We start from the raw sequence: 17135 nt of genomic DNA on the forward strand, positions 1-17135 counted from the left end.
TGCCCACATAACATTCCAGGACTAGAAGGGAGCTTCAAAGCTTTGGACCAGAACCTTCTGTATGCATGACACTTACAAAGAAACAGTTAAGACATTATTATTAAGGACAAGTTGTAGGGGAGCATGTAGAGTAAGAATGCGATTCTATAAAAATTAAAAATAGACAGATCAGTCTATACATGACTATGTAAGGAAATTCATTGAAGAGGGTCTGCTAGTCTGTAAATTCATAGACAAAAGCGTTAGAGAAGTGACTAACTCCAGGAATAAACAAAACAACCTCAACATTGGGTGCACATACTGATTTCTTATAATATGCTTTTCCCCTCCAACTCTGCAACGCCTCTACTCAGCATGCCTTTATCACTGCTTACTATGTACTCTACCATGTCTCTTGTCTCTTCTTTTATAATGCCCCTCTTTGGGGATTGCCATCCTAAGCCATCTTAAATTACTTGTAGATCACTGTTATTCCCAGCTCAGCTAACCATCCTGAAACTATATGTACCTCCTTCGCCTAGCAGTAAGATGTGTCACGCCTATACCACACTTTTTATCCTTTTATTTAGAATTGGTGTAATTATAAAGATTGTTCTGAAGACTTATAATCCATAACTCTTGTCATTAACTAGAAGCCCTCTACTCAAGTGTGGTAAGAGAGAACACTGGCATTTTCACAGAATCTACAGACTCTTCAAAATGACAACACATCTTTGGAAAATAATAGTCCAGAACCACCTCATTGCTTTTCCATTGTTTATTAATTGCAGCACAGAGAAAAGAGGCCAAATGATGAAGGAAATTTTATTCCTTTGACAAGGTATTTGTTTGATATCAACAGAAAAGTAAAACAGATGAATAGGCTCTGGGTCTTCATTCCTCTTCTCTGGGTCTCGGAGTAAGCTGCAAAACAAAAGCACAAATACAATTACTGTTTGTCATAGAACAGGTACTTCTGGAATCTACTAAAACAGATACTAAGTTGCTTAGATGCTCTTTCTGCAGTTTCCACCAGCAAAAACAATTTAAGCTTGACCTACAGTAGCCAAATTCTCCCAATGGACAAAGGGGGAGGCACAACAGTGTTGGGAAGCACCCTCTTCATGACTGGTGTTATTTGAGCCATCTAGCTTCAGGGTCTGAGGTTTTGTCAGAGTCTTTGTGAAAGACCTTCATTTGTGAGAGTCATTTTCTGAACGTCTGCTTCTTCCCTAACCCATTACAAACAAAAGCATCTTCCCACACTTAGAACTCTAGAAAGAAAATATTTTCACTTGGGACCAAAACAAATGCAGTTTTTAAATGACCCATTTGTGTTGATAGGAAATTACTTCCTTGCCTGAACACACAATAAGTAGCTGTTATTACATGGGTAAAGAGTGGTAACAAGGGAATAAACATCACAGACAGCCTGAAAAGTGTGATTTGATACTAAGAAAATAGTTGGCCAACTTGTTTTTAATAATATCTTGTTTCATTATTGTTCCATTTTAAAATCTCCTCCAAGCACTGCAAACAAAATTAGTAGGACCATGTTTACATGTTTCAAGCCGGGACCTTTTGTTGCAAGAAGAGAGATCCTATCAAAATTCAGCATCTTGATACATCATTACAAATTAGGAGTAGTAGTAGTCGTAGTACAGTGATTGTTCACTGTGAAGTAGAGTTTATATGAGGTGGCTCCATCCTATCATCCATTGAAATGTATTGAACTATGAGGTTAACCCATATGAAGTCGTTGACAATCAATTGCTTTTAATGCATAGAGATGTTCTTTGCTATGATTTGCTTAAAGTTTACAATATTTCTCTGCTAACTCGGATGACTTTGAGTAAGCCAGTGGTTAACTCTAAAGCTCTGATTTTAATTTTGACTTCACTGTTCCCTACTAGTTGGATGGCCCCTTGGGTTAATTATCTAAACAAGCCTTGAGTTGGGCTACAAAATGGGAATAAAAGTAATTCCCAGTGCAGTCATTTTAAGTGGTTAGTGCTGGTCTATAGGGATCTTTGCAAATGACCAATCTTTACAGTTTTAATAATACTGACTGTTTCAAGAAATCAGAAGTATATTGTTACCTGAGATTATTGCTGTTGTGATGGTTTTAGGCCAAGGCAGCTTTGCTTGACTCAACAAGTTTTGGACCCTGAAAACAAAGAAATGACAAATATTGAGAAAATTGGAGCATTATTATTAAGATAAATAGTGTCTATATAGCCATTGATGATTAGAAAGTCTTATATTCATCATATCCTTTAATTCCATTTTTCCACCAGAATCTCCAGGAAGTCACTCCGACTCAGGGCCACAAAAAGAGTAAAGAAATTACTACTATTCCATAAGAGGAAATATTGAATGGACCAGCCATGTAAAATTAATCTAATCACAAATCAACACTTTGCAAGAAAGTTTTTAAGTGAACTTTTGTTCTCGTGATCAAAAGACTTCAAGCCTTATAACTATTTTCTATGTTCATAAACATCTCAAACTTGGAAACTGAATAGTCATTATAAACATTTAACAACTTGTCACAGGGCAGTAAGAGGTAAAAACATAAAGTACCTAAGTCATTCTGTAAAACAGCATGTAAAACAGCGATGTGCAGAAGGAGAGCCCTGCCCCACATGTGCTTCAATATGTAAACCCCAAACAAGCACACAAATCAGAGCTTGGACACATGGAGGGAACACAGCTCCAGTACCTCCTCTGAAAAGCAGGCTTCCTTGTCATCAGCAGCACAGCACTTCTCCACCATGGCTGTGAAGTCTCCCACCACCTTCTTCAGTTGTTCCTTTGTGGCGCTGGGCTTGTATTTCACCAGCTCAACAAGTGCCCTGCGTGTGATTAGAAAAAGAAAACACAAAACAACAGGACAAAGGTTATCTACTTCCCTCAAAATGGATATGGTGAAACTAATAGTCTTCATTTATTATAAACACTGAAGCCAGGCAACTCTGGGGTACAGGTCTGGGCACACCTACCACAAGCCTCAATAGTCTCATCTACATAAAGTAGGTAACAAAATCCACTTTCCTGTGGTTGGCTGACTAAGCTGATGAGATCATCAGTGTAAACTGCCCAAGATCATGCTTGGGTTTCAGCAAATCTCCTGGCAGGAAATTTCTAGAATTTGTTACATATTGTATGTGTATATTACTCAGATTTTAAAAAGTTATATTTTATAGCTATTTGAAAGCTAAAAATGGTGCTTATAATTTGAATTATTTCAGACTCCATTTTAAAATTGCTTCATCTGAATATCTTTATATTTCAGTCTGTGAAACTGGCCTCATTCAAAACTAACAGTAAGGGTGCAAAAAAAAATAGGATTATTCAAATTCTCGGAAGCTGGTGGTTGTCTTCATACACATCTTCGGGGCCAATAAGGCCAGAAAGAAGAATGTGGCATGGTAGGTTTTATAATATTACTTCTAGGTTGGGGCCATGGTGACAGCCCACCAAATATGATAGCAACTTTCTGTGCTGAATTCCAGTCTAATCCTTTAAACAGCAATAGGGAGTCAAGACTCAGAATTCACATTTCCAGATCCCATTCCAAAGAAAACCCTATCTTACCATTGCCTGACTGCTGGGATTACCACAGAGCAAACTTAGCTAACAACATCTACTTGCACAAATCTATTAATTAATTGCTCAGTCCCTCCTACTTGAATGATGATAGTTGAAGATATTTTACTGCGGCCTCTATCCATCATAGTACTCTAAAGAATTTGTGTAGGAAAGGAGGGAAGAGAGGGGGAGGAAGAAATTCCTATACCTACTAAAATGTATCATGGTAAATAATAAACATAAACGAAGAAAAAAAATATTAAGAACTTGTGGGAAAGATTATAATATAATCTTTTGCTAAGAAAAAAAGGCCATTTTGTTTTGTTCTAGACATTTCTATCAAGTTAATAAGGACAAAAATCTTCTCTAGGGATTGTAACCATTACTTGAGAAAAAGTTGCTCATTTCAGTTGATATTTCCCACTATCGAAATTATAAACACAAGCAATAAGGGAGTACTCCTCACTTTTGTTTCTTATATTCCCTCTTATGTTGTGGAAGAGTGCATATGTCTGCGTGGAAGGTGAAGGTTTCAACATGAAATTCCTTGGGAACATAGGTGTTGTCAGGAGTCAGGTCAGAGAAGCACGCTCGCCTGTCCACCAAGGACTCTGTGCAGCATTTGGTGACTCCCTCACTCACGGGTGTCTTCTCATGCAGCACGCAGAACCGGTTCAGGACCACAGAAACCTAAATAATAGGCAAGAGAGCAGAATTTGAACCAAGTGGAGCTGAAAGTTTCCCATGACCACCTGTGTTCCAGGGCATCGACTTGAGCTAGCAATGACGAACACAAGGTTGGTTGAGGGACTACATGAAAGGGACTTTAGCCTTTTCTCTTTTAATAAACTGTATCTGAATTTAAGAATAATTTACTTGAGAAAATAATCCATGAAAAAAAGTTGAAGCAGTATATCCTAAGATACATGTTAGAGTCGGGGAGAAAATATTCTTAAACTAACACATTAAAAAGAAACTTTAGAAAATACCAGGATAAAACACTAAAAGCTCACAAATTATTTTTAACAACAAGTTATTGTCTTTGGGATCTCATTTAAATCCTCATTTTTATAGGCAAGATAATATAGCTGAACAAATCCTGGCAGCCACTGCCGTACATACACACAGATACATGCGTATGTACACACTAGTCTACCCCTGCTTCTGAAAGTTACCATTGTCAAAATCTAAAGGCAAAAATCATAGTTGTTGGCTAAATTATATTTTAAAAGACTCACGTAGTCTTCAACACAACGGAATCTTTCAGCTTCACCAAGCTTACAACACTTGCTGCCCACTTTTCCTAGGCCTCTTGCTATTTCCACAAGAGTTGGAGTTGACACCTGAGGTGCTTTCTTGGTGTAACGAACTATAAGCCTGTGCAAAAAAACAGATCATGTGTTTCAGCCAAACAAGAAGTTATCATTTCCCAAGGAGTAGATAAATCAGAAAACACTAGCCAAAATCAATTGAGATGTTCTTATTTTCATCATACTATCTTTATCTCCAGGGTAATGGGGTAAAAAGGAGGAAGACCTAAACAACGGGTTAAATTTGGTTTTGAATTCTATCCAAAACTGTATCTTCTGAGGAAGGTGACTTATCCTTCGAGGGAACATGACTTTGCATAAAAATATTATTGCTTTTTTTTTTAATGAACTCTTTTGAGAGGTTAACACGATCATACATCAGCACTGACCCAAACTTGAAAGATGTGAGTGCAGAATATGGTAGCAAGGGTACTGAACTAAATGGGGATGTATTTTTTTAAAGTGTGCAATTAACCTGACATGGTATCTGACAATTAATAATCATTTATTGAGATGCTAATCACCATGGAATTCAAAATCTGACTATTCTATACTTACAGCAAAAAATTATTCCTTATTCATTGTTGCTATCCTAAACATGCATGGTTAGAAGAGTGCACAGTAAACGTGACTGAACCATAGTTCCCTTTACATCTTTCCTTCCATAGCCAGGATTCTATTAAATTGGGACATTAATCTAGCAGGCCATTCTGTCTCTGCTTCTTCTAGGGAGGAAAATCTGTGTGGAAATGTGGTTTTAATCATTAAAGGCTAGATATATCTCCCCCAAATCCAGCCTTTTCCCAAACATTAACATATGTATCAAAACTCATTTTATGATATTTTTGTGTTGAGTCTGTATACTATTTCTTGAGTTACCACCATTCAAGGCTCTATAAAACACTGCTATGCTTTATTTGCTCATAAATTATTCATTAAGTTTCAAGTGGCATCCTCACTTTCAACATGCCATGATTTGCATGTATACAGTCTCAAGAAGCCAGTGTTTTTCTTCTGTTCACAAACATACGCTTATCCATTCCATCAACCATTTCATCTCACATTCCCAGTCCTTCTTGACAAACAGTGATTAAAATACAAACTGCATTTTTATTATGAAAAGTTTTATACTAGATGGCCCATATATTAAGCTTCAGATTGTTATAAATTAATTCTGATAAAAAAAAGAGTCAGCCAATAAACAGAGATACTTACGAATTCTGGAAGTTGTACTCGCCAAGTTCATCAAAAAGGTCACAATTTTGTTTGATTAAAGCCTTGGGCTCATCCACAAGAGGCTGAAATTCATCCAACTGAAACATAAAAGAATAGTGCTGATGGTGTGCCACCTGAGGAACGTATTCTGGTCACCCCCTAGTCACCTGACTATTCAGATAAGATCTGTCCTCCTTCTGCCCAAAGTCATGTGACTAGATCTTCAATAACACATCTACACATGATATTCAAACTTCCTATTTCATTTGGTAATCCATGCACGGTTGTTCATTATGTGCATTTTCCATGAACTTTCAAAAGACCTTCCTAATGCACAGACCTAAAACAAAATTTGCACCAAAATAAGTTTATCTTTAATCCTATTTCCATGAACATATTAAAGGACTCACATAAAGCATTAGTATTGGGCTATCTATTTAAGTATCTCTCTCTGAGATGAAAGATTTTACCTCAGTCTTTGGATATAATACAGTGACAGGTATAAGCAGCTTCTTCATTAAGGAAAGATTGTCTCTCCTCTGATTCTAACTGGTTTGGAAACCATTACATATGCTGGTAATAGCCCTAAATCCTCCAGAATCCTCTTGGAATCCTATTCTTAAACCTTAAAGAGATTTGAAAATATTCTAAGGAAGTTGATTTACAATACTCCTTAAGATATTAATTCTAGCTTCAGGCATTGTAGTATAGCAGGTTAAGCCACCATGTGTGACACTTGTATCCATTATGGGTGCTGGTTGAGACTTGGATGCTTCATTTCTGACTCTGCTAATGCACCTGGGAAAGCAGTAGGAGATATCCCCAGTGCATGTACCCCTACCCCTATGAGCAGGAGGCCTAGAGGCAGCTCTAGGCACCTGGCACAGGCCATAGCCATTGCTGCCATTTGGTGAGTGAACCAGTAGGTACAAGATCTCTTTTCTCTCCCACTCTCTCTCTCTGTAACTACCTTTCAAATAAACAAAAACAATATTTGAGAAAGCTATTAATTCTCACATTTTATAAATCTTGGAATCAAATTAGTTTTCTTTATATCTAAATTAAATCTTTGACATTTAAATTTACTTTATCTTATTTTGGCATTAAGAGAAAGAAAAGCCTCGGTCAAGCTTTTGTAAAATTACAGATTGTTCTCTTCAGATCTTTGTTTCTTAGACTATTCTAGAAAGTGGTTTTGTTTAACCATCCTGTTTAAGATGTATTTTTCCTATAATGTTGACGAGCACAGATCTGAACTCAGCTCAAGGAAATTTGTCAACAGTGCCCTATATCACTTCACATTCTTGCATTATTTCTCTTTGTCTTTATTGGAATCGTCAACCAAAGGTCTGCCTTGCTCTCCTGTGAGAAACCCACCACTTTGGCGTAGCATGCGTGAGGGTCATCAGTGGCACAGCACTTCTGCAGGGTGGCTTCGTAGACCTTGGCAAGTTTCAGCAGCACAGTGACAGGGTAATCAGGGTGTCTTCTTGCATTTTCATACAAAAACCTAATTAAGATGGAAACAGATTTAGCTGAACAAATGAGCAACAAAAATCTCTTAAGTGATTTCAAGGGCAACCTATATTAAGTTGTATCGTATTGTAGTCAGACTTGTACTGAAGCCTGGATTTGACGAAGCTTTTACCATGCAGGAAAGCCTAGTGAACAAAGACTCGGGACCCTGGAGTCAAAGCCATCTGTGTTCGCTTGATAACTCTGCCACCTGGCACCTGTCATCTTAGGCATCCCACTAAAGCTATGGGGTCTTTCCTCTTCTTTGAGGTTGGGATAATGCTACTATTTATATGTTAAAGTGGATTGAGAGATATATATGATTTTATTCAATATTTTTCAGTGCAGAAGTCAGCATTTCATACAAGCACTGGTTTGAGTCCTACCCACAGCTTCACTTCCAATCAAGCTGCTATTAATGTACCTAGGAAATCAGCAGAAGATGCCCCAAGTAATTGGGCCCCTGCCACTCAAGTGGAAGACCTGGATGGAGTTCCAGGCTCCCAGCTACAGCCAGGGCAAACCGTAGATATTGCAGCTACTTGGGGAGGCAATCAGCAGAAGGAGGATCTCTGTCTTTCTCCTTCATTGTAGCTCTCCCTCTCTCTGTAACTCTTTCATTCAAATACATAAAATAAGCAGTTTTAGAAAAGAAATATTCTTTGAATCAATAGCATATACCCATCATTTCTATATTTCCATAAAAATTCCTAAGGAATGAGGAACTTTGACCTTCAGTCATGGGCATGTTACTTTAAGACAATGTTTTAAGCCAACTGCCAATTGCTTCAAATTTTAAAGAGTGGGACAGAGAAGAGTTAAGCAAAGCAGCATTCTGGGCAACACAGGCATGTGTTACTGCAACTCTAAACAGAGCCTCATATGAGAAAAACTAAGAAAAAGTATGCAAGAAAAAGCTATTAAAAATAATTCCTTATCTACTTACGAGCCCAAGAAGATATCCTTTGTCTCTTGGTAATTCTTGCAAACATCCTTATCCTCAACAAACAAAGAAGCTAATGTGGGCAAGTCAGCAGGTGTGTCATCGTGATGCACATTAGCAATGCAGTGGGATTTTTGCAACAGAGGCTTGTCACAGCATTCCTTCAGTTGAGCAGAGATTTTGTCTTGATGCTCACAGATGTATTTGGTAAGTTCTGCCTGTAAGCAAGGTGACAGAAATTGTTCAACATAAGTTGCCATAGCTACACTGCTTACCCAATGTGGGCAGAACACATTTACTGTGTTTTGAGACCATACAAGTAATAACAAGCCCTCAAAGAACTTATTTCAGGTGTCTTCTAAGTCTGGGGCCTCAGAACAAATAAAACATTCCTACTTCATTAAAAAAGACTGGTAAGTTGCAATTTATCGTTTATTTGATAGTTATTTTAATTAAGTGCTGTTATGCATTAATTTTGCATTTCCACTTTAAGGAACTTAAAGTGTTTTCTTTAAAACTCAGCATTCATTTTCCCAAAGTAAATGGGAGTATTTGCAAAATAACTAAGTGTAGTCATTTTGAAATGGAATGTCTGATTATGAGAGATTGTGAAAAAGCAAATTTTAAAAAACAAATCAAGATCACGAGTCTTAGGGCTTCCTTGTGTTTTATGAAGTCACTGCCTTAAATGTTGAAGGGAGAGGTAGGCATTGTGCACAGCAGTTTGAACTGCTACTTGCAACATCTGTGCCCCAACTCAGAGTGCTGGTTCAGTGCAACTACTCTCACTTCCCATCTAACTCCCTGCTAATATACCAACTAGTCAGCAGATGATGTGCCAAGTACTTGAGTTCCTGCCAATCACGTCGGGGACCTAGACAGAATTCCTTACTCCTTGTTTCAGACAGAAACCATCCCAGCTGTTGTTACAGGCATGTGGGGAGTGAAACAGCAAATAGAAATTTTGTCCCTGTCTCTTCTTCTCACTCTTTCAAATAAATAATAAGTGGATTAAATAAATAATTAAGTAGTTTAAAAATTTTTCCAGGAGGTGTCATGATCGATCAAAATGCTACCATTCAGTTGTATTTAATTTTTAAAGAAAGGAAGAAAGTATTATGTTACAAATTTGGAAGAAAGAGAATAATAAATGTTTGTATGTTAAATACAAAAAGTTAAAAGAAGAACTGAATAAGGGGGAAATATGAAGGAATCAGGGAAAATGCGTGTCATGAACAAACTGTGTGGATTTCAAAATACGTGCATACCAAAATAAACTTTTCTTTTAATTCTATTTTTTTCCACAAACATTTTTAAGCACTCTCATGTCATTTCCAAAAGTCTTTTCAGGGACTGGCTATTCTCTGACCCCAACTACCTCCCAAACAATCCTTCCAAATTATACTTGTAACAGTCCTCCTTCATATACCCCCAAATGTAACTGAAAAGGGTTATATATCAGTAGGTGAGTTTACCAAGTCATTTATGCATGGCTAGGTTAAAGCAGGTGAAACTCAGAATTAGAACAGATGAAAGTATAGAAGACAATCCCAGCCCACATTTGGCATCCACCCATAATTCAGTATATGTATTATGAGAAGCTAGGGACGGATGTCGAAATGTCCACGAAGTTTTAAAACCCCCTCCTGTTCGTCCTGCCAACAGAAGCACGTAGGATCTAGCAGCAGCTCCTTACCCTGTCATCTGCACATTCAAGCAGGTCACCCTGGCAGCATTCCTTGTGGACCTTGGTCAGATCTGTCACTAATTTTGAAATCTCCATGAAATCAGCCTTGGGAAATTTCTGACTCAGACGACTTAGTGCCCTAAAAAGGAAATTTTCCCACAAAAATATTATACCATGTGCAAGCACAAAGGAAAATACTATATTAACAAGGGAATTCAACACAAATCAACATACAGAAATTATTTTAAAAATGTGTTAATTCTTATTGTAATACTAGTTCTAAATCATAATTAATAGCACACATAGTGAAAACAAATCTCATAATTCACAAAAGGAATTATAAAAGGGGTTGCAAGTTGACAAACATTACACTTGAACCCCAAATCTGACTTTCAGACTTGGCTTCATCAACTTTTAGCAGTGTGACTAAAACAAGTTACTTCCTCTGCTCTGAACTTCAGAACACCATGCTAACTCAGAGGATTTTTCTGAGGATCAAAGCAAGATCAAAGCATTACTCCACCTTGGAAGTAAAACCCAAACTCAAGTTATCTTCTTTTACTTAATTAAAACATATTTTCCTGACTTCCAAAGATTTCTGGGAACATTAGAGAGCTTTTATTAAGTGTGGTTTTATCAAGAAGTTCATCCAACACAGTATCTAACTTCTGTGGTAAGACGGTCAAGGGTAATGTCCTCATTCTTTCCAAAGTAAACCTAATAAAGCAGACTTGCTCCCCAGAACCAATCTGTGTATTGTTTCGTGTGGGGATCATTTTGTTTGTTGATTTTGTGTGTTTTTATTATATAACTGGTAGGAATAAAAGGCCTTGATAGTTTCATTGACAGTTTTCAAAGACAGTAACACCTGTTAGCTTCATTTTATCTCTTGTTCTGGTGGCATTGCTGCTGACTAGCGTATGATGGCACTGAGCACTTTTCTTGACTTAGATATTGAACAATACTCCCACTACCAGCTAAGTAATGCTAGGATGGAAATGTTGCCTGAAGAAATGTAGCAGTTGAGAAAATGAGAATTAATTTTGACTTCATTGATAACCGGATTCCATTAACAGGACTAAATAGGACAAATAGACACTTAGGGGTCATTAGGAGAAAGGACAAAATGAAATAAAAGATCCTGACTACAGCTCCATAAAAGTAACAGACTAGCAGAATAAGGCCCTAATTCTTTGTAAGTGAATGGGATTTACATATTTGTCTCTTCTTTTAATACAAAAAAAAATAATAATGGACAGTATCCTCTAAAGCCTCTGGCTTCATAGGAGAAGATGAAACAATTTTAAATTGTCATTGATATTCTTATTTGTACCTCTATTAAACTTCTAACTTCTACATACTAAAAAATGTATTAGATAGCACTGTATAAACTATCACATTTCTCAATTTTTTCCAAGTTCACCATCATCATTTACTTTGTTGTTTTTAACCATGTGGAAAAAAAATATTTACCATGCTTTGAAAGCTCTCTCTCCAAACTTCTGAATACTGGCACACTTGAGTCTCTCATTGAAGGCATCAGTCAATGCCTTTTCCTTCAGAGCATCAAGCTGGAGGGGGAAAAGGTATTTGGGGAAAAATATTAGAAAGAGAAATTCTACACAGAAACACCTGACAAATTAAATTTCAAAGAGATTAAATTCAATTTCAAAGAGATTAAAACACCTAAATCCCCAAGTGCTCGTTTGCTTGCTTGTTTGTTTTAGGGGGGTTTTGTTTTGTTTTTACAATCATTTAGCTATGTAGGAAGAAGCAAAACAGACCGGCCTTAGTGGGGTGCTTTGGGGAATCCAAACCCGTCTCAGGCCCTCCCACAGAGAGGTGAAAGGGAGGAAAGCGGACGCTAATAACCCAGGAAATGCAACTTCGTTGTCTGAGAATGGGAGATCTTTAGAGAAGATAGAAATGAGGCAGGCTGTTTGAGCATGCTTGTGTGTCGGGCCGGGGGGTTGGGGAGGAGTTGACACAGAAGGCCTCAGTTCCCTGACCATCCAGCCCCAGGAAGGATGAGCCGGTGAACTCCTTTCACTGGCGGCAGGAATACCTTAGGTGTCAGACAGGCGCCTTTATCAGCTGCTGAGCAGCACTCCGTGAGAATGGCTTTGTACTTCTCAGCGTAGTAAAGCAGTTCTGGGGCATAAAAGAAAGGATGTCTTCTGGCAACTTCATGTAAATAACTAATTTTAAAAAAATAAAAGAAGGTGATTAGGTCTCTATAGCAGTTTCGGAAACAACAGCCATTAACACTCTCCCTGGAGATTTCAAAACCCAAAGACTAACTTACCAAAAAAGGTCGGTTGTAATTCTTTGAGTGAAAGGGAAGGTTAAATTTCTATTTCAGAGGGGCAAATGTGAATGTGTGTCTGGTTAGATTTTGGTCACACAATGTTGCTAACTGAAATAGCATTAATTCTGATTTATATGTATATTATACTTTTACCTTCACACCGTCTCAAATCCCAAATGCTTTGTCTAGATCCTATCCTGTTTCAAGAACAAAAATTTGTGTTGGGAGGCAGAGCTCCCACCCACGGGTTCATTCCCCAAATGCAGGCAGCAAATGGAGCCAACTAGTAGGCAAAAATACACCAGCTCTCCCTTACCTTCAGGCTCTGCATTTACGGGAAGCTGTAACTGGGAGCCAGAACTAGGACTCAAATCCAAGTACTGTAATGTGGGATGCTGGGCATTTTAGCCGCTTGGCTAAATGCCCATTCTCAAGAGCAAAACAACTTTGAACATACTTTTGTTGTGTAGGATTGTGGAGTATCCAATAGTGCTTCTTTTAAATTGGTCACAGCAACAAAATTTCCAACGCAGAAAATAATTTTGGTTGAAGAAATGTAACAATGAGCATTGATCTATACCTTTATTCTATAATTTTTCAATTTTAAAATGAAAACATTGACTTACTGTCCAAAGAATGCCTTTTCATTGTCGTGGAAGGCGGTGCATAAAACTTCAGGGTCTGGTCTCACAAACGGAGGCAAATCTGGGTTGTCGTCTTTGTGTTTGAGGAAGCACTGGTTTCTCTCTGGTTCTTGTTTTGCGCAGCAATCAGCCAAATCGCCATAAGAATCACGGAGGGTTGGGATCGCACAGATTTTGTCACCAAAAATGTCGTGCTATGTGGGAAACAGCAAGTGTCAAGCTAGTAGGAAATGTTTCCTGTATAGCCAGTGACCAATGTAAGGAATGTAACACACTGATAAAGCTTGCGTAGGAAATCATAGAAAAAGACACACTCCCTTCAGCCCTTTTCCTCCATTTGACCATACTGGCGTAATTTTCATTTGAAAAAAATCAACTGTCACATGCTTACTCACAGAGGATCAGACACAAAGGCAAAATAGCCTTAACAAGTGTTTCACCCGACGTGAAAGACCAGGAAGGTGATCACTGTTAACAAAAATCAGAGCCAAGCATCCTTCTGTGTGGCCAGTGAATTCACACCAGGGAGGAACGGGTTCACAGCGGTTCTTATTGGACCTAGTCCATTTTAAGAGGCCTGGTTTCTCAGTAAGTGCCACTTAAAGATATAACATAATCTACAATGTACTAGGTTACTGCATTAAAACACAGATTTTAAAAAAAAGGTAGAAATATTTACCTCGAAGTATTTCATTCCCTAAATGAATTCTTCCCTTTCGTTTTTGCTACAAAATAATTGTCATCCAATTATTTTGCTCCTGGCAGAATCAATTTTTCAAAAAGTACCTTTTTATTAGAATCTAGCATTTTTTAAAAACCATGATATTTTTGAATGTAATGGTTCTCCCACAGGGAGAAAAAACACAAAGAAAAATCGAAGAGAATGCTCTATGGATAAATTAAAAAAAAAAATGTTCTTTCCCTTCCTGAGGTATAATAAACCAAGTGGTTAGAGAAATATATCCTTTTTCTTGTTTTGAAGAGTTATCTGGAAATGTCAGAGGCTCCAAATTCCTCAGAATGACTGGGTGCCTTGTGTTTCCATAACATGCAAAACTACAATGAAGGACGTATAGCTGTGCTATCATTTTCCTCTAGTAACAGAATTAGTTCAGAAATCAGGTGACATTTTCTGAAGATAAAAACCATGCTCTCATCGCAAAGAGCTATTCACTATTCATGAGAGTCGAGATGTGGTCACAGGTGTCCATTGGCAGGTGAGTGGATAAAGGGAGTGTCTCTCATACACATACACTGGAATACTACCCAGCCTGCTGTGTGTGGTGTCAGTGAAGAAATCTCTCTTAAACTCTAAGCACAAAAGAAACAATGACATTCTCTCCCAAAAGAAACAATGGCTCATCAGTCTATAAGCAACGGAACTGTTGAGTGTTGCGTACATACATGGTCATTTAAAAATGATTTATAAAACTAACAAGATTTTTCTTCCCTTGAAATATTCAGATTACTTGAAAGAGAAGAAAAACTCTTCAGAATCAGAATGTACTTACTAGAGATTTGCCACAGTTTTCTGCCGACTCATCAGCAACACATGTTTTTGCAAACTCAGTTACTTCATTCACTAACTTCACGTGTTCTTCAAAGGGGCACTTCTGCAGATACTGGGAAAAGGCGATCAGGACCCTGAAATAAAGTGATAGGGATTTGTAACACCATAATATTTTAATCTAAGGCAGGCTACCATGCTAGAGGACGAGCATTCTACTCACATGTTCTATATTTCATACACCTGTCTTACTGTAATGGCCCACATCAGGTATTAGCTGAGACCTGATCAAGCATGTGTGGCTTTGTAGGCCACAAGACTATATATAGTAGGGTACTTATAAAATTTTGTGTAAAATAGAATTAATTTTGGTAAAGAAAATTTTTTGAAATTTATGCATTTTTTCACAATGCATGTTTTCTGTGAACTTTGTGAGGACCCTTCATAGCATGAATTTCAAAATGTTTTTGCATCAAAATTATCTTTTAGGTCTAGTTTTCCTCAGACATTGTGAATTATTCTCATATTTACAACATGCTTAAATATATGTAAGTGTGGCTGTAGCGTCAAACTGACCCTTAATAATGAAACTATTTTCTCGTTTTTTTTTATCAAATTAAAAATAAAGTGTTCCCAAGAGACCACAGGACTTGCAATGTAAGGGGAAGTTAGTAACTGAGCTGCTAAACGAAACCCAGATTATAATCCTTTCTACAGGGCAGGATGTCTAAAAGTTTCAGAGTTTCACTAGCTGATGGACTAGCCAGATGTGACTACATAGATTTAAATGTATTGAAATGGAATACAATTTAGATCTATGCTCATCAGTTGCACTTGCTATATTTAAAGAATTCAATAGCCACTGTTGGTCAATGACTACCATATTGGTCAGCATGGTACAGAATGCTTTAATCGGTGCAGAAGGTTGTACTAGACAACACTATTCTAGCGCCTGGATATTCCACGTTATCATCAATGCACAAATCTACTTTTCCATATTTTAACTTACAGGCCTTTGAAATTTTCTTCTCCCACATCCTTAAACCGGTGAGCAATCTCACTCTTATCTGGATGGAGGGGGATAAAAATAAAAGATATATTAGAAGCCGGAGAAAACAAGTTATTATGCTAGGTTTTATGTTGCAATCCATTTAACATTGGTGAATCCTTTCCTCCAAAATTCGAACTCTGACCCCCTACAGAAAATCTCAAAATGATGATGAGCTACATATAAACAGAATTATCCAATTCTCAAATATACTGATTTAAAATCATTAAAGTTTTGTAGATAGAACTTGGATATGATTTAAAGTTCTTACAGTGCTTAATAACAACCACTGAGAATATGGTCTGAAATAATAATAGTAAAATGAACTCTATAAAATCAGCATCACAAACTTTGTTTTGTTTTGTAATGAATGACACAATGAATAGGCCTAAGAAATGGCTGCAGTTTCAAATTCTGCCTTCTCTACTATTCTGTGAAGTTTATGACACTATGTCAAGTTCATTTATGTGCCAAAAAAGAAAAAAGAGGTCATAGTCACTAACTACTTCTCACTACTTTTTTTCACCTAGGATGTTTGAAATATATTTTAAAAACAATCACATAAAGGTTCACCAAATACCATCACATTCTAACAATAAAAGCTAAGAGAAAACAATGCTTTAAAGATAGATGCAGGATTTGCTGAAACATCTTTTACAAGGAGAATTAATAAAAAAAATTAAGCAATAGAAGATCAGAATTCTTACGTGCTTCTCGGCGAATCAAACCCCTGGAATAAGCAGAGCTGACGAGGAAAAGAAGGGAGATGAAAGTTACCCACTTCATTGTGCCAAAGGCTTGTGGGTAAGAGGAAGAGAAAAGCTTGGACGAAAGAAGGGACCTCAGCTCTAATATACTTCTTTAACCAATAATTGTAGATTATTAACCAGACTCATCTTTGAATTTCATTGGCTCTCAGCTGATTACAAAATTCATAATATTCTTGCCAAAAAATTGTTTGAGTAAATCCCTTGTACATGTTTGCTATCTGGAACCCTTTCCTCTACAAGACCTTGCCAATTCTTGAAGTTATATAAAACATGTTATCAAATTTTACATAAGAGTTTAAATGATTTGAACCTATTATCCATGACCATGTTCTTTATCTGCAAACATACATTTGAACATTTTAGTTTATGGTAGTTGAAAAAATGCAACCAAACCAAGGATTTTACTTAGAAGCAAGAGCTATTAAAGAGGTGAGTCTTGGATTGCAAATATTAACAACTCCAAGTATGCTTTTACCTAAGTGTAATGAAAAATTTACACAAACATTATAGGGCTTTCATGCCTTACATTCTTTTGAAACTGTCCTGCCTGGAAAACTGCTGATGACTTAAGTGCAAAATATTTAGAAAAAATAAAAAAAAAGACTTGGCAACAATTAA

The 17135-nt window shown here is 37.2% G+C and overlaps 1 protein-coding gene across 1 annotated transcript; it reads right to left on the minus strand.

The window, feature by feature from the left end:
* Positions 1–723: 723 nt before the first annotated feature.
* ALB (albumin) lies at positions 724–16597 on the minus strand. The gene is made up of 15 exons (XM_004596189.3): positions 16455–16597; positions 15709–15766; positions 14704–14836; positions 13175–13386; positions 12306–12438; positions 11714–11811; positions 10250–10379; positions 8557–8771; positions 7473–7605; positions 6096–6193; positions 4809–4947; positions 4037–4260; positions 2702–2834; positions 2079–2146; positions 724–903 (listed from the first exon to the last, which is right to left on the minus strand). The coding sequence occupies exons 1-14, from the start codon at positions 16531–16533 to the stop codon at positions 2105–2107; spliced, it is 1827 nt and encodes a 608-aa protein (XP_004596246.2). The 5' UTR covers positions 16534–16597; the 3' UTR covers positions 724–903; positions 2079–2104.
* Positions 16598–17135: the final 538 nt, after the last annotated feature.

Source organism: Ochotona princeps, chromosome 7 (assembly GCF_030435755.1).
Source record: "Ochotona princeps isolate mOchPri1 chromosome 7, mOchPri1.hap1, whole genome shotgun sequence".
Lineage (NCBI taxonomy): Eukaryota > Metazoa > Chordata > Mammalia > Lagomorpha > Ochotonidae > Ochotona > Ochotona princeps.

Excerpts from the sequence above, each read along its gene's own strand:
- ALB (XM_004596189.3), bottom strand. The coding sequence starts at position 16,533 with ATGAAGTGGGTAACTTTCATCTCCCTTCTTTTCCTCGTCAGCTCTGCT. Across the intron at positions 15,767-16,454 it reads TTTGATTCGCCGAGAAGCAC|ATAAGAGTGAGATTGCTCAC; the intron begins GTAAGAATTCTG and ends CCCTCCATCCAG. Across the intron at positions 8,772-10,249 it reads TTGAATGTGCAGATGACAGG|GCAGAACTTACCAAATACAT; the intron begins GTAAGGAGCTGC and ends CCTTGCTTACAG.